The sequence below is a fragment of the Cimex lectularius genome, unplaced genomic scaffold, assembly GCF_000648675.2.
Source record: "Cimex lectularius strain Harlan isolate CLEC.00 unplaced genomic scaffold, Clec_2.1 scaffold22, whole genome shotgun sequence".
NCBI classification, from domain to species: Eukaryota; Metazoa; Arthropoda; class Insecta; order Hemiptera; family Cimicidae; genus Cimex; species Cimex lectularius.
Window position 1 is genome coordinate 2,093,334 of NW_019392657.1, and position 16,294 is coordinate 2,109,627.

The 16,294-nt window shown below is 35.1% G+C and overlaps 1 protein-coding gene across 1 annotated transcript; it reads right to left on the reverse strand.

The window, feature by feature from the left end:
- Positions 1-1,037: 1,037 nt before the first annotated feature.
- On the reverse strand, positions 1,038-13,892 carry LOC106662091 (gamma-soluble NSF attachment protein-like). Its single transcript, XM_014385904.2, has 8 exons — positions 13,444-13,892; positions 9,436-9,503; positions 9,287-9,371; positions 9,195-9,212; positions 8,919-9,126; positions 7,066-7,136; positions 6,827-7,004; positions 1,038-2,518 (listed from the first exon to the last, which is right to left on the reverse strand). The coding sequence occupies exons 1-8, from the start codon at positions 13,503-13,505 to the stop codon at positions 2,240-2,242; spliced, it is 969 nt and encodes a 322-aa protein (XP_014241390.1). The 5' UTR covers positions 13,506-13,892; the 3' UTR covers positions 1,038-2,239.
- Between the last annotated feature and the right edge of the window lie 2,402 nt (positions 13,893-16,294).

Here is a 16,294-nt window from a genome sequence, read left to right on the forward strand (position 1 = left end):
CTAGTTTTAACAATCGTAATAAGTAGGCCGTTCTTATTACAATTTACCTAACTGAGATCGAACAACCAATTAGAAGGTAAATTTCAAAGTCCAGATATAACAATGATTTGTCACTGAAGCTATAAAGAATAATTTGACACACAAATAATTATAACAATTAAGTATGACAATTAATTACTTGTATTAATTGACGATACATCATGCCAAGCAACAATAACAAATATATTTTTAAAATGTTTATAATATAAAACAAGATGATCAAAGTATTTTATTTTCTGATTTGCCAGAAACGGTTTTATATGATTGTAAACATTTGGAATGAATGGAAATAGATAATATATATTAAAATTCATTATTAATGACAAATTACAATTATCATTTTTTACAAATTATATTAACTTTTCATTTTTTTTTTTTTATTATTACATTGTTACAGTATATTAAATATACTCTTGCATAATGAAATATTGACTTAGAAAGTCATTTTTGATTTTTTTTTACATTTAGTCACTTTGGGAATGTGTGTTTTAATTATGTGTAGATTCATTCATAACAAAATTATTCGACGTTTCATTCTCACAATAAATAAAGAAAAACTAAGATATAATCACAATCAGAAATCACATACAAAAATTTTCCTTTTTTTTACAGAATTAGATTGCTTAAAATTCAAATATAAGTTCTGTATTTGTTTATTCTAAATTCAAAAGAGAAAAGAGTATATGTTTGATTTTATAGTGATAAGTAAAATAAGAAATTTTTTTAATTGATTTGATTTATTTTTAAATTCTGCTTATTAGTTTCGTCACAAACCATAAGCACAAAGAGTCAAATGCTCTAAACATTTGGCCACTTTTTTTTCTTTTTAATAATGTAATTCTTGACCATTTCACTGTTCAACCAGGCCCTCGCATTGTGGACATCATTGCATCCTTTCTTGAGAAGAAAGAATATCCCTTGGTATTCTGTCGAACGAGTTTGGCCCCTGGGGGGGCATCCCCTCTACACACTTCTTCATTCTTAAATCCTACCTGGCCGACAGGTCCTCATAAACAAACTCTCCTTTTTCTATGATGAACGCAGTAGTCCCCTAGGTCCTAGGGCCACTATTGTACTCAGAATATACTATCACTTCCCACCCCGACACCACTATCCTAACATACTCTGATGATACGGCCATTCTAGCTTCTAAATCCACAAAGTCCCAATCCATAGCCTCTTAACATCTGAAAATGTCAATGAATACTTACGACTCACCTGGAATCCATATGCATGACTTAAAAGGATAGAACTGAACCGACGATACATATTTATTAAAAGACTACTAGCAGCAAATCTAAACTCCCCCTTGACAACAAAATATTCAAACACAACTCAAACTGAAACCAATATGTAGAACTATAGGGTTTAATCAAACCTTCCGATCACCTGAGAATCCAGGCCCAACAATCACAAATCCTTAGATCAATCATCAAACTGCCGCATTCTACATTTTCACCGCATCATCCTAACGTCTTAAATGTTCACTTTTTAAACAAAGTTGCCAAATCCAGCTACAAAAAATTCCACACTAACCTCCAATCCCCCTTAACTCGATTTAAAAAAAAAAACAGGCCCAGAGAGTTGCTCACCGAGAATGTGAACGATTAAACTGAATAAATTATTTAAGAGAGCTATCACTGGATAGCTTCTCCACTCGATGTATTTTTGGTTTTTTTTTTTTTTTTTTTTTCTTTTTTTATATTATCTCGTTATCCATGTCATTTATTGCACTTTGTGCACTCGATTACTCAATTAAAATAAAATAAAAAGTGCAGACTTACGACAAACAATCACTTGGTTGAAGGTCAACCATACATTTATTAACTGTCTATCAAGCATAAGCATAATATACAGCAGTAAATTTTATTTTATTTAATTTTTGTTTAAATATTATGAAGATTACATCATTCTTGTATATAAAACAAAATACATGTTTAAGAATGAGAATTTAAAGAATGCAAACTGCGTATTAACACATCTCATCATACAGACAACTCTTACTTCAGGACCAATGACTTTTGCCTTTTTTTCTTTTTTTTTTCAAATATCTTAGGTATAGTATTTATGGTATTTTATCATAATTAAATCGAAAGAGCACATAAATTAATTTAAAAATACATAGAAGAGTTATCTATTTAGTAATAACATAAAATAAATATAGTAATGTTGTTTCATTAAAAAAAATATATATATGTACTTAACATAAATCTAGTTCATCGTCGTCATCTTTTGTTTCTTCAGTAGGTTTAGAGTCTTGCACTTTAGTAGCATTAGGTGAGACGTATGAAGGTGCTGCATTTGGCCGTACGGCTGCCTGCGGTCCTTTAGGGATTGAAGGTTTCGGTAAAGGAAGGTCACGTGCAAGACGGGAATACTCAACATCCATGTGCTTTATAAACGGACTGTTTAAAGCCCTCTTCGCATCGTCTGGATCCTCTTCGTCGAAGGCTTGCAACAATAATTCCAACGTTTGCACCTGTAAAGAAATTTCCGTTACGACTAAACTTTATTAATTCAAATGTTACATTAATTTTTTTAATAAAAGTGTCACATAGTACAGTAAAACTGTTAAGAGTTTTATAAGTACCAGCTAACCAGAAAAGTTCATGTGGTTTTTCATTTGTTATTATTTTAATACCATTAGTCGACATTTCTATTTATTGTACTTAGGATTGGAAGTTTACATCATGTAATACCTACAGGACAAAGCGTCAGTTCATAAAGAAAAAATGTCTTGAACAGTTAATTATAAAATATTTTCTTTCTCATGCTGGAAAACCCATAATTTGTACTATTGTGGCCGAGGCATCTTGTTGCTAAAAAGTGATTCAGAAAGTTCAACGGGATTGTATTCAAAGACATAGGCTTGCAAAAAATTTAATCAAATGACCATCACAGAAACTAACAGCAGCTAAACCTAGGATATGTTAGGGCTAGGATTGCAAACTCTGGAGATAGTAGAGACTCAGGGCAGCGGAAACAAGCCTGAAGAGACAGAAAGAACAAGGAAGAACAGAACTTCTGTTGGTGTGAAGGTCAATCCAAATTGAGATTTATACTTCTGGGCCCATTTCATAATGCTGCTAATATTAACTAAAATTATTCAGAAATCGTGAGATGCGGTCTGGTGTGATGTAGGTTTCAGAAAAACATTTTCTTTATCGTGCCAACGTTTCGATCTTTATTGAGATCATCTTCAGGGCCTGGGATTTACAAACATTGTTTACATTTAACAAATACATGTAGGATGTGGAAAAAAGTGAATTTATACAATGCAAAATATTCAAATTATGTATTTGTTAAATGTAAACATGTTTGTAAATCCCAGGCCCTGAAGATGATCTCAATAAAGATCGAAACGTTGGCACGATAAAGAAAATGTTTTTCTGAAACATCACACCAGACCGCATCTCACGATTTCTGAATAATTATCGACTAACGGTCACTAATCACCAAACATTAACTGAAATATACAAAGTACAAGCACTAATGCTTTCTGTTTCATAATACTACCCTCCTGCCTCACTAATACTACAAGTGATCCAAGCAAAAAACTACAAAAGTACAAGTCAGCTGTATAGTAAAGGGAAACCGGGCATGAAACACAATTGCGGTTAGTGGTTAAGTTGGTTAGTGAATCGAACAGCTGTTACTGCTTATTATTGTCCATTTATAGAAAAGTTATTATAGCTATTTAACTATTAAAAATGAGCAAAGTGATGGACGGCAGAAAGGCACAACTTTGTCCTGTCGATAATTTAAAAATAAATACTGTTCAGGGAATTTAGCTACAAGTTAACAAAGCTTGACAAAATGGAAGTGCATGTTGGGACCTTCGCTAAGTCCATTGGATGGTTCTTCCTGACAAAGAGGGGATGTATATTAGAGAAATTGGTGGCCAAACATCAAAAAGTTTGGTAAGTTAATTACAATCTCGTCTGTTTAAAACCGAACAATTTACAATTAATTATGTCATGCTGGCATAATATAAGTGGTATTCTTATCTAAGATGAGTTTTGAGAGAATTAAATCTATGAAAAATTGACCTTATTTTTTTCATTTTAGAAAAATGTTTTGGTTGCCAAAACTACCGGTGAAGAAAGAGGAAAAAAGAAAATTCTTAGTGACCGATGACGCAGTTCTTGATATTAAGTTAAGAATCACCAACAGTTGTTGGAAGTAGACATTCAAATTGAAACATGCACGGAAAAAAATGAAAATTTGCACAGGAAAACAAGCAGGCTAAACAAAAGCGTCCAATAAATGAAGTACCGACCATATTTGCTCGATTACAAATTGCCTTGATCTTGAAATTAAATTGAATAAACATAGCTTATTGCATTGTTTTAACATTAACGTCTGCTAAATTTTCCTTTTCTGGAGGAACTGTCTTCTCATTTCTTTATTTGTGCCTAATGAGCCTAAAGAATATTATTTTTTTAAGAATAAATGAAGGTGAAGAAAGGAGACAACCTTCAAAACTCTTAGAACTGGAAATATAAAAAATATTGGAAATTAGAACTTTAATTGGGCAATCCTTTCAGTAGATACATGAGCAAGATTCAAGAATCAGTAGTAATTATAAATTATTCTTTTTATGTAAGGTCTAGGTTGAGATAAAAAAGGCAGTGTCACGAGAGGGATTCGAACCCACGACCTTCGGCTCAATACACCGCTGCTTTACCACTTGAGCTATCGTGTCTTCGATTCTATCTGACACCAACTCTCATCTCAACGTACAACCGTTCGAATTTTCCCTCTTTTTGCCATTTTCAATTAATTTAAATATATGGCAGCAAACTTTCAAATTGTTGCCAAACCCTTACTGCTTGAATGTCCCATCGTTCAATGCAAGACAATTGGAAAAGGAAGACGCTCTGTGAGGAATGGTGGGGTTTCAAGCGATAAGGAGAAAGGACGAGAGAATATGCCTGTAAGAGTCTGTGCAAACCAGAAAAAGAAGAAGTTTGTAAATTAGTTTCTTTATGTACGAATTATAATATTTTCAATATTTTTACAAGCTCATAGTTTTGGCCAAAATAAGATTAGTTTAGGGGGACCGTGGTAGCCGAGTGGTTAGCATGAGAGACTCTCACGCCGCGGTCGTGGGTTCGATTCCCACCGTTGCCTCTGGCTCTTTTTTCCCGATAACCCCCAATTTGAACAACATATATAAGAATTCTTCATGGCTAATATGCAAAGATCATAAGGCAAAAAAAAAAGATTAGTTTATTATTTTATTTTGTATTCAAATAAATAGAGGTTAGGATTAGTTTATATTTTTATTATTTTATTTTGTATTCAAATAGAGGTTACCTGTTTTTTGTTTTTTTTTAATTAATTAAAATATATTTGAGTTTACTAATTAGGAAAGTATTTGTTCATTTGTTTAATTTTTTTATTATAGAAAGAATTGTTCAATAAATAGGTTTATAGTGGAATTTATTTTATTTAATTTACCCTAACATAATAAATAATTAAATGAAAGAAGTAACTTAGTCAATTGACCACTAAAATATAAATGGATTAATAAGTAATTATAAAGATTTTTTTTAAAAAGATATAAAAATAAAATCTTATTAAATATTAATCCATTTACATTTTAGTGGTCAATTGATCAAGTTGCTTCTTTCAATTAATTATTCTTTTTATGTAAGGTCTTGGTTGAGATAAATAAAACCCTATGTAACAATTTTATAAACAATTCATTCTTAACTGAAATACAAAATTAAAATAAAATCGTTTTACACCATCAAATTTATTATTTCCGCCTAAGTTTTGCCGTAATTTCAGTATTTTTTTCTAATTCCTCTTCATCTTCATTGTAAGCTCGATACCAAATCATCACTTAAAAGTAAATCTAGCATTGCACAGAAATGCAGGAGCAAAGTAATTTAACACGTGGAAGTTTGCGCTAATATTTCGATAATAAAGATGGGTATTTTACAAATATTTGTATTAGTGACTGTTTATGAAAAGGAATTCCTTGTACTTTAAATAATTTTTCTTATACTTTCAACTTTAAAACTTGTATATTGTAGTTTTGTATTTTTATTTTTTTTTTATTATTATGAAGCATAATTGTACAAATTACAAGCTACTACGCTATAGTAGTAGTTTGTATTTCATTATGAAATAGGGCCCTGGAATAGGTAAAGCAAACACAGGAGACCCTAACAGAGCTTTGTAGTATGATATAAAGCCTTGACCAATGTTGGCCAAGGTGCATAAGGTCGTGAAAGGCTGACTCCTAACCTTAACCCTTAAACCTCCTACCTCGTGGTATCCTCACCATACCCCATATTTTAGAACCTTCGTATTTCGTGAAGAAAATATCACAAAGGAAGAAAATTGTTTGTTCTGAAATTGGATTTATTATTAGTTGGTTAGGCTGTCCTGACTTTTGTTTGTCGCTTCACCTCATGTTACAGGATCCATTTGTAAAAAGAAAGTTGTCTACTTTTCCCCGTAAAAACAATGAAAGGAAAATGTTTAAACGCAGAAGCTTGTTACCATTAGTCAATTTATGAGGAACCGATTTTCTCAGCGTCCATTTCTTCCCGAACTAATAAATAAAGTTAGAGTGAATGGTTTCATCTCTTACGTTAAACACTCTGGCAAGCTCCTCCAACACAAACTCGAATCATCTAATCCTCCTATGTAAATAGACATGCTGATTAAAGGTATTAAAACAATGACAAATGAAAAAAACGGCACTAACTTTTTTGGTTACCTGGTATTTAAAAATTGTTGTCAGTTAGTAATAAAGATAGTAATAAACAACCTCAGGAGCATCACAACAATTGCCCCATTCTTTGAAAGCCTTCTCAGCCGCAACAGTGTCACCCCTCGCCAACTGGACTAACACTAGTACGACGGCCAATCTACCGATAGCTGCAAGATTCTCGGACAGTTGGTGTAGTCCGATTTCCCTTCGGATAGCATCTGCTGCTTGATCATACCTGTCGACATGATTTAATATATCATAAATGAAATAAATTTTAAATTAAATTTCAGACTCACATATGAAGCTTCACTAAAATACGAGCTGTTTTACTAACATATTCTGCAGCCTGCCGTGGACTATCCTCATTCTAGAGAAAATATCAATGTTAGCAACTAAGTATTTATATGAAAGCCCTATTTTAATAGAAGTTGGAGTAATGAATTAAATATAATAAAAAAATTATGAAAAAAGATAATAAAATAAGTTGAAAATAATTATTAAAATAGGGCTATACTGTAAAAAATAAAAAAGGTAGGCTGTAAATCTGAATTTTCGCCAACCCAATAGAGAACAAAGGATTTCCCAAAATTCTGAAGGGTGTAGAGACAAGCGAATGGCAAATAATAAAAATAAAATAAAAAACATAAGAGTTATATATTAAGGGAAAGTTGTCACAACATGGACAGGGCTCATCAAGTTGAAAGTCCCCATAAAGTTGGGATTGTGTCTGTCGGATGGGCTCTGCAAGCCTTAAACCGTAAGGCCATTGACAAAAGGGGCTGCGTAACAGAAGCTCCCTAGAAATACAAAATGGACAGGCAGGTCATGACGAACAATAAGAAAGGCACTGACCATCACGCCCAACGGATTTTGCTTTCCCTTCGCTCCTCCCTTGCAGGGAAGCTAATAAAAAAAGTAAAATTGAAAAAGCAAAAGAGAAGCTGTGTCGGACTCACTAGGTCAGACATGAAGTCAGCGAGACATGAAGTCGACTGTCAAGGGCCGAGACGATTCGAATAGTCAAGTCGTGTCAACCGTTGTGGCTACCGACACCCAATATAAAATAGATAAAAGTGTATAAAACCAGTTTACTTCAATATAACAAGGAACACAGGTAGTCTAGAGCTGGATTGTAACAACTCCCCAGTAGCCAACAAATTTAAACATTGGTGAGCGTGACACACAATAATTATACAAAAGAAATCCAATCCAGAATTTTAATGTTTTAAAAAATCTTTTTAAAAAGATAGTTCCTACTCACATTCAACAATCTGGATTGCAAGCATATAGGTCAACAGGTTGAAGAAATTTACAATCTTTTTAAAGTCAATCTTTTTAAAAAGATAGTTCCTACTCACAGTTAGTTGTAATAAATGTTAGTTGTTTCTGCTCTAATAGATCAACTGTTACTAACCTCTCACATTTCAAAATTACATCTTAGATGCAATAAACTCTGGACACCAAGTAGACTCAGTGTATACTGACTTTTCTANTTATTACCATGTATATACGTCCTTATTCTTTTTATATATATTATTTGTATTTTTACATATATTATTATATTTTTTGTTATTGTAAAATGTCTTTTTTATAGTGGATTTCGATCCGTAAATAAATAAATAATTGGGTGAATTTTAATATTATACGGTTATTAACTGTCTGTTGGTAGCAGCTTTATAATATTGCATTTCTAATGTCAAAAAGTTCAATGACTGCTGAACAGAAGAACTGCTTGTTTAAAACTAATTAAAACATAACTAGCAATTATAATATAAAATAACTTAACACACAAAGTTAAAAGTTATTTTATACAACAAAATTGTTTGAAGTAGCAACATTTGGCAAAAATTCAGTAATTTCGTGGTCCGCTTGACCAATTAATACATTACAATTAATTAAGGTTTTTAGTTGAGATGAAAAAAAGTTAATGGCACAAGCAGGATTCAAACCCAAGATCTTCGGCTAGATACGCCGCTGCTCTACACTTGAGCTATCGTGACCTCGATCCACTCGACATCAACTACCTATCTCAACCCCACCTTATGAGTTTTCCCTCCTTTTTGCCATTTGGCAAAAACTTTTGCCTTCATCAATGGCAGGTTTGACAAGATGGTTGTACAGAATCGAGTTGTACAAAATGAGAACTTACTGTGACAATATCGGCAGCTTTCTGATACAGTCTCAGAGCCTGCTCAGGTTGAGTTGGCTCGATTATTTTACAGGCTTTGTCAAGGACACCTGCAGCTGCATCATAATTCCCCTGTTGTTGATAGAAATGCGCAGCCCTCTCTGCCATCTGGGTTACATCACGTAAATCTCCAATATCTTTACAAACCAATATGGCCTGTTCCAAACTCCTGTGGGACAAGAAAAAAATGATAAGCGAATATGTCTATATTAAAAGATCTAGTAAAAAATGTCTCACCTGGCTGCATAAAAAAACCTATAAATTAGCTAAGGAAAATAATTAAAAATTGAATTATGTACAATTTGTAATATAGCATGAACAAAGGATACGATCTATTTTGCTTATGTGCCTCGGCAGCTTTCAGATGGCACTCTTTACACTGCTCGTATGATTTACCCAGTTTGAAGCAGGTAGCTGGAATAGAAATGCATTTGTTATAAATTGAATTAAAAGAAAACTTCATACTACAGATACATACCTGCCTTTGTAAACTCACCAGCAGCCACTTCATAATCCGGTCTCCATTTAAGTAAGGTAGTCTTTAAGCTGGAAACAAACAAAAATTATGTAATCATTGTGTAAAATACACTAATTCTTCCCAGTCTATGCAAAATGGGAATAAATATCCACAAAAAGCATGTTAGGTGTAAGAAAATTTTATTCCAAATGATGGTGTATCCGCAAAATTTTCTGGATTATTGCACAACAAACAAAATGTCACAGGATATTTTTTCATTGAAGACATTGTCCCATTGGGTTAGTTAAATATGTGGAAGGTGAAGTATGTATGAAAATGTTTGAAGTTACAGCCATTAGTAAATTTCAGTTTGAGAAATGTGGTACTGTCATAACTGAAAGCAGTAAGTGTTTACACCGGTGTAACCATTTTTATTTAGCACTGTGATTGTTATTGTTCATGATTAAAGGCTTTCTACGGAAGCATTCTGTGGGTAATTTTGGTAATAAACATTTTATAAATCTGAGAAGAAAAGACTAGAGGGAGAAAGAAGTTTCACTTTTTTAGTTTCTTTTAAGTAAATTCAAATATCTCTTCTCATCTTTTCCAAGTTTTCCATTACTTTCTTTCAACAAGTATATACAAATAGAAATTCTTCCAGCCATCATCAAGTAAGTAACTTATTTCATCCACATCTAAGTTCACACAAACATATTTTAGTTCAGCTATCCACTGGTACATTTACTTCAATATGACATCTCTGCTCTTCATATGTAAGCCGGTCCCCGTCTTAGCGATAAGTTTAAATTGTTAAAATAAGAACAAAATAGGGTAAACGATGAAAAGGGACAAAGGTTGTACTCTGAAGGGGCGACCACCCAGACAGGAACGACGTGACACATCTGGCAAATGTAGCCTGGAAATGGTTACCCAGGTAAGACAGTCGAAGTGAGTGGCAGACCCAGGCTGGACCCACGTTTTGTTTCCCACGAACCTGGAGAACATAAAATAGCAATAGCGACAGACCACCGTCTTTGCCGGCCCACCCGCAGCGTGAGATCTCCCCCGACTTTTGAGTTTCCTTTCCACCCCTACTCCGGGAGAGACCCGGTATAAAAGGGATGACTGGAAAATCAAAAGGCAGTCAAGATACAAGACTCACCCCAGTCAGTCAAAATCCGAGACTCACCCCAGTCAGTCAAAATCCGAGACTCACCCCAGTCAGTCAAAATCCGAGACTCACCCCAGGCAGTCGAGACCAAGGACCGGGAGAGAAGCAGCTACACTCCGTCTGGGATTCAAGATGACTCAGTCAGCCAGAGCCAGCGAGGATCTGCCGTTGCGACCAATCGAGCCAAGTCAGAGGTTGAGAGAAGAGATGTTGTGGACACTGATCGTTCATTGTTTGGGGTAAGTCCCTTTGTTGATAGGCTTATCCCAGATTAATTAAGATTCTGTGGTTTGCGTACCATTAAGAGACGGAATTGGGTACAATAAATGGTACTGAATATGCTCTCTGGTTTATTGAATTCTGGAACCTTACCTTCCCCTACACAAGAATAAGTAGCGACGCGCTTTTGCCAGTTAATCTCTTGTCGCTTAGAGAAAAGCAAGCAAATATTGAGAGATTATTCAACCGCCGCGCCATCGTCCACTTACACATGTATCAAAATTGGTTTTTAATTTTCTATATATATTATCTTAAATACATGTTTAAATATTTTTAGTAAAATTTGGCTATGTCTGAGTTTTTCTTTCTCAAGCCATTTTTCCAGTTACAACTTTAGCGCACATTCTGGTGAGTTGTGATTCTGGTCCCATGAGGGCTGATCCTTTTTTTTTTTTTTTTTTTTTGTCAAGTTTATACCGTATAGTGTACATTTTAAAGTTCTACGAGGGGTTCAAAAACCAACCCCGCTTCCTAGTAGAGAACCTCAGGAAACGGTCATCGCCAGCCTGACAGGAGGATTCATATTGATCCTCCACGGCATGGCACGGTGTGAAAGGCTCTGGTGTCCTACCCCTAAAGAGCGGTATTCAACTTCCCAAACCACTCCTCACAAAATCCTACCATCAACCTCTCTTCTACTCTATCCCATTATCCCTCCTAGAGTCTTGAGCTAGAGAGAAAACAACATCCACTCTAATCACAGGTGCTATGCGAACTGTGTCGAGTGATTCATTAGCAGCCGGGGGTTCCTGTCTTGATCGGAGCCTCTCTGACACCAGGCGACATCAAAGAGTAATTAGCCTTTTAATCTTATTCCATCATGCGGGGCTCTGATGGAATGGACCTATCCCTAGCTGCTCATGGAAATCTTATGAGTAGAGAAAAAGAAAATCAAATAAACCTGAAGCAGGACATCACTGCTTCAAAAACGTATAGTAATCTGGAGGCTAGCATCCACGTGGACGTTCAGTCAACAGGAGAAAAGGAGAGACTACCTCTCCTTACAAAAAAAAACAGCAGACTCCACGTGGGAAACCAATCACCACACATAATAATTCAAAGATGGTGTTGAGCTGCAAAACAAAATTAAACTTATTAAGTCGCAGAACAAAGTCAGCCTCTGCTGGGACCCAGGGTACATGGGAGAAGGCAACGAGAATGCAGACAACCTTGCAAGGCAAGGAGCTGCTACACCGCTGACAGGACCCGAACCCTGTTACGTTCGTAACATAGTATGGGTGTATTGTTGTTGTTTGGCCAGGGATGCCTCCTGAATTGTAATGCCACCTAAACTAAAATTGGCGGTGGGTTCATCAAAATTAAGACGGCCTAGGATAGGCTTATGAGAGAGTAGAGGAGTGAAGAAAAGAGAGGACAGTGTGCGTCGAGACGGATATCCCTACGGCCTGGCCGGATCAAATAAAATCATCAATTCCTTGATCAACGAAGGCGATCGCGGACCCACTCAATTTCAGAGAAGGTGCTCCACATTCCTAGAAGCGGGGATTTTCAATCGCTTGGAAAAGAAGCATATCTGGACACTGGTTCCCAGGAAAGTTTAGTTTTTAAGAAATGTTTATTTAGATTTTATGTTAATTTAGGTTCATTTAGTGTGTAAGTTTGTTAAAATGTTACCCGTAGAGAATTGAGATTAATCTATGTTTAATATTTTAGTTTCCCTTGGAATAAATGTTTTTTTTTCCTTATTGTGTTCTTTTTTTGTGTTAATTTTACTGTTATTGCATTTTCTTTGTTTTATTTATTTTTTTTTTTTTTTTTACGGTTCGCTGTTTCCGTGTATATAAACAGCGTGGCGCCCATTTTTTAAAATTTATATTAAGTTCAATATTCTTAATTCATTAAGTAACCCTGCCCGTCTCCATGGAGCGAAGCCGGCAAATTCTCGGCGTAAGAACCCTTCTGTGGCATAGGAACCCACACTATCAATGAGTATCTCAGACAGAAGGACAACGAGAAAATGAAGGAACAATGGAATTCACTCATTGGACACAGGCAATCCAAGAATCTCTTAACAAATTTCAGAGGAAAAGAAATTACTGAATGTGTCAAAGTAAGCAGGAATAAACTGCGAATCCTAATAGGATTCCTAACAGGACACTGCAAGCTAAATGGACAGTTAAAGAAGAGTGGAATAATCCAAGACGGCACATGCAGATTCTGCAAAAAGGCAGAGGAGACACCAACACACCTACATACAAGCTGTGTTTTTACACTTGCCCGCAGGAGGAACAGCTTTGGGATGTACAATGTGACCGTAGAAGCGATTCAACCATTGAAACCTAAAAATCAAGTTCCTTGATGAAATAGGACTCACCAGTGTGCTTTAGGCAGACATCTAACGTTCTACAAATTTCTTCGGGTAATAATTGGTCGTTGCATAGCAAACAAAACGTCCCAGGATGACATTGAATTTTATTGAATATAATACCTTTAAATAATTGTTTTAATAAAACTCGACAAGCTAGTAATGTGCATTTGATAAGAGTGTGAAGTTGCACAATTTGTGTTGGTCGATTAACAAATCGACACGGTATATAATTTAAAATGCAGACTTTTACCTCTTTTCGGCCGATTTGACTAATTCGAGGCCTTCCTCGATTTTCTTCGTGTCACCCATCATCCTGGATCGGTATCCTGCTCACTGATGATTTTCCTCGAAAGTCTTCACTTTGGACAACTTGGAGAACCGACGCTGTCAAAAGAAACGGAAAAGTTCCGACTGCCCTGCTGATCACTGTCGGATGAGAGTACGGCCTGATTGTTTTTATTGTTTTATTTTTATTTTTGTTTTATGTTAAACGGGTTTATCTCAGCTTGATCTTTCCAGTTTCCACAGAGTCTTCACCGCTTCAGGCTTCACCTTCACCAATCGATGAAAATACCCACGGAACATTATCGAATTCATCTCATTCGATACGAGAATTCAATAACTTGAAAACATAGAGCAACGATTAAGGAAACTTTTATTTTCATTTAATCAAAAAACTCTTTTGTAATAAATAAATCTACTTTTAGTTTAAGAAAACCACCACATAACACTTTCAGTCGGGTGTACATTCATGTTCTTCATCTTGATTTAAGATCCCTATCTTCATTTTCGTCACATTCAGGGTTAGGAGAAGAATTCAGATCATTACAATGATACGGTATACAAATGGCTCCAAAATACACTGATTAGGCGTTTTTTGTACAAGCCCAAAACATGAGCAATCATACTCATTAGGGGGGCATCATAGTACATCTCGGTCCTCCAAGCTGATATACATACCACCTAGAAAATCTAAAAGTTGGGTACATTGGCAAAAAATCCTCACATCGGATAGCCAAGAAGCTATTAAAGCATTATCATGTAAAAAAACACATCAGTGAATGCATCCAAAATATCCAAAACTTGGGGAAACACAACTTCACACTGACAAGAGAATGATCTGCAAGACCATACATAGCCCCTGAATACTTGTGGAACAACAAACACAGAATCCTCCCCACAGAATGACTCCAAAAAAAAGCAAAAGGAGAAGTGGAAGTACAGAGACAGGTAGACAACTAAGCCTCACTTAACCTGCTACAGTTTGAGTCGGAAAACTCAGAGGAGTGATAAGACTATATTCCGGTCACTGGCATCTGGACAAACATCAGGCATATTCAATGCCGACTTCGTTTGTAGATTATGCAATGAAGAGGAAGAACATATCATGTTCAAATGTGAAGCAATCGCTCAATGAAGACATAACCTGAGATACAAAGAAAACACAGGAAAAGGAATTGTACAGTACAACAGCCAATGATCTAGTACTTCTTAAGAGAAGGATCGAGTCAATTGCACTGAATCAAGGAACAAATAATAAGGAACTAGTAAAGTACAATAAGCCAGAAGGCTGCAGTGCTTGGGGAACAAAAACCCTCCTTCTCATCATAATCATCAGGGTCTTAACTAACATTATAGCACTTTATAAAACCGAAAGGCAAAAGAAGCAGCGAGAAATGAGGCCTTAACAGAAGCTTTCAACCTGGCACTGGTATCACATGTACTAAGAACAACCAGAGAAAACTTCAACTAGAATGGGATTATGGCATCACACCAAAAAATTTTATCCAACAATATCACAACTTAGAATAGAGATCAAACGCTCATATAAAACCACAGATTTTCTCTGGAAAAAATAAAGCACACCTAAAAAAGGTTCAAAATCGAGGATGACTCTTGCGGATGCGCACGGGGCAGAGGCCAAAATTGTGAATGTTATCTTGGACTGTACCAAGTTTGACAAGGAACAATCTGATTTGATGCAATAGTATTACAAGGAGGATAATGGCCACCAACATTTTTAGAATTAATTAATACATTTAAAAAAGAATTTTTTTCATTTATTAAACAACTCAACTTTGATTTAATTTAAAATATTCAAGATATAATAATGTTTCTACACAGTTGGCTGTCACAGATGATCAGAACTAGTTTTTAAAATACCAAATACTATGCCAAGACCCAACCCAAAACATAAATACTAGAAAAAGCACGCTCTAACCTCTTGGCCACTACTGTCTATTAAAACTATTTGGTCAGACAAGACAACGCTAAATGCTTTCCTTCCATATGTTATCATTTTAATGGTAAATATTAACTAGATGTGATTGATATCAATCTTTAAAGGCTAATTTGAAAGAAAGGAAAACACTCAGTTCCTTTGTCAACCTTTTGAAGGATATATCCTCTTCATCAGTGAATTGATTTCTATTGATTTACATGGTTAAAAAATATAACCATTCTTAATAAATGAAAACCACTCGTTCATTCTACTAAGCCGTTGATCTGATCCACCCTACTAACCTCTCATAAACTCAGCTAATTATATTGGTTAATTATGTAAATCAGTAAAAATAGTTTCAAAGTCCTGTTGAAGGGAATGTATTCATTGAAAGATTGATGAAGGAACTGAATGTTTTCTTTCAAATTGGCCTTGTCCCTGATTTTTAATTTTTTTTTTAATACAAAAGTAAATATATTACAATAACATGTTATGTTTTTACTTGTCTATTTAAAAAACTTTTTTTTTTAAATATATGGAAATGTTTTCTCACACTAACCAATAAATTTAAATAAGATTTGTTTTAAACATTCCAAGTTTTAAATAAAACAACTATAAAATTATTGACAATTAATTACGGTTTTTAGTTGAGATGAAAAAAAGTTAATGGCACGAGAAGGATTCGAACCCACGACCTTCGGCTAGATACGCCGCTGCTCTACCACCTGAGCTATCGTGACTTCGATCCACTCGGACATCAACTCCCCATTTCAACCCCACCTTATGAGTTTTCCCTCCTTTAGCCATTTTTCAAGATGGGGAGTTGATGTCCGAGTGGATCGAGGTCACGATAACTCAGGTGGTAGAGCAGCAGCTTATC

What these genes read in the sequence shown, in the direction of transcription:
- LOC106662091 (XM_014385904.2), bottom strand. Translation starts at nt 13,505, where the DNA reads ATGATGGGTGACACGAAGAAAATCGAGGAAGGCCTCGAATTAGTCAAA. An exon ending in GTCAAATCGGCCGAAAAGAG is followed by an intron (nt 9,504 to 13,443) that starts GTAAAAGTCTGC and finishes GTTTGTTTCCAG; the next exon opens with CTTAAAGACTACCTTACTTA. An exon ending in AAGCTGCCGATATTGTCACA is followed by an intron (nt 7,137 to 8,918) that starts GTAAGTTCTCAT and finishes TATTTTCTCTAG; the next exon opens with AATGAGGATAGTCCACGGCA.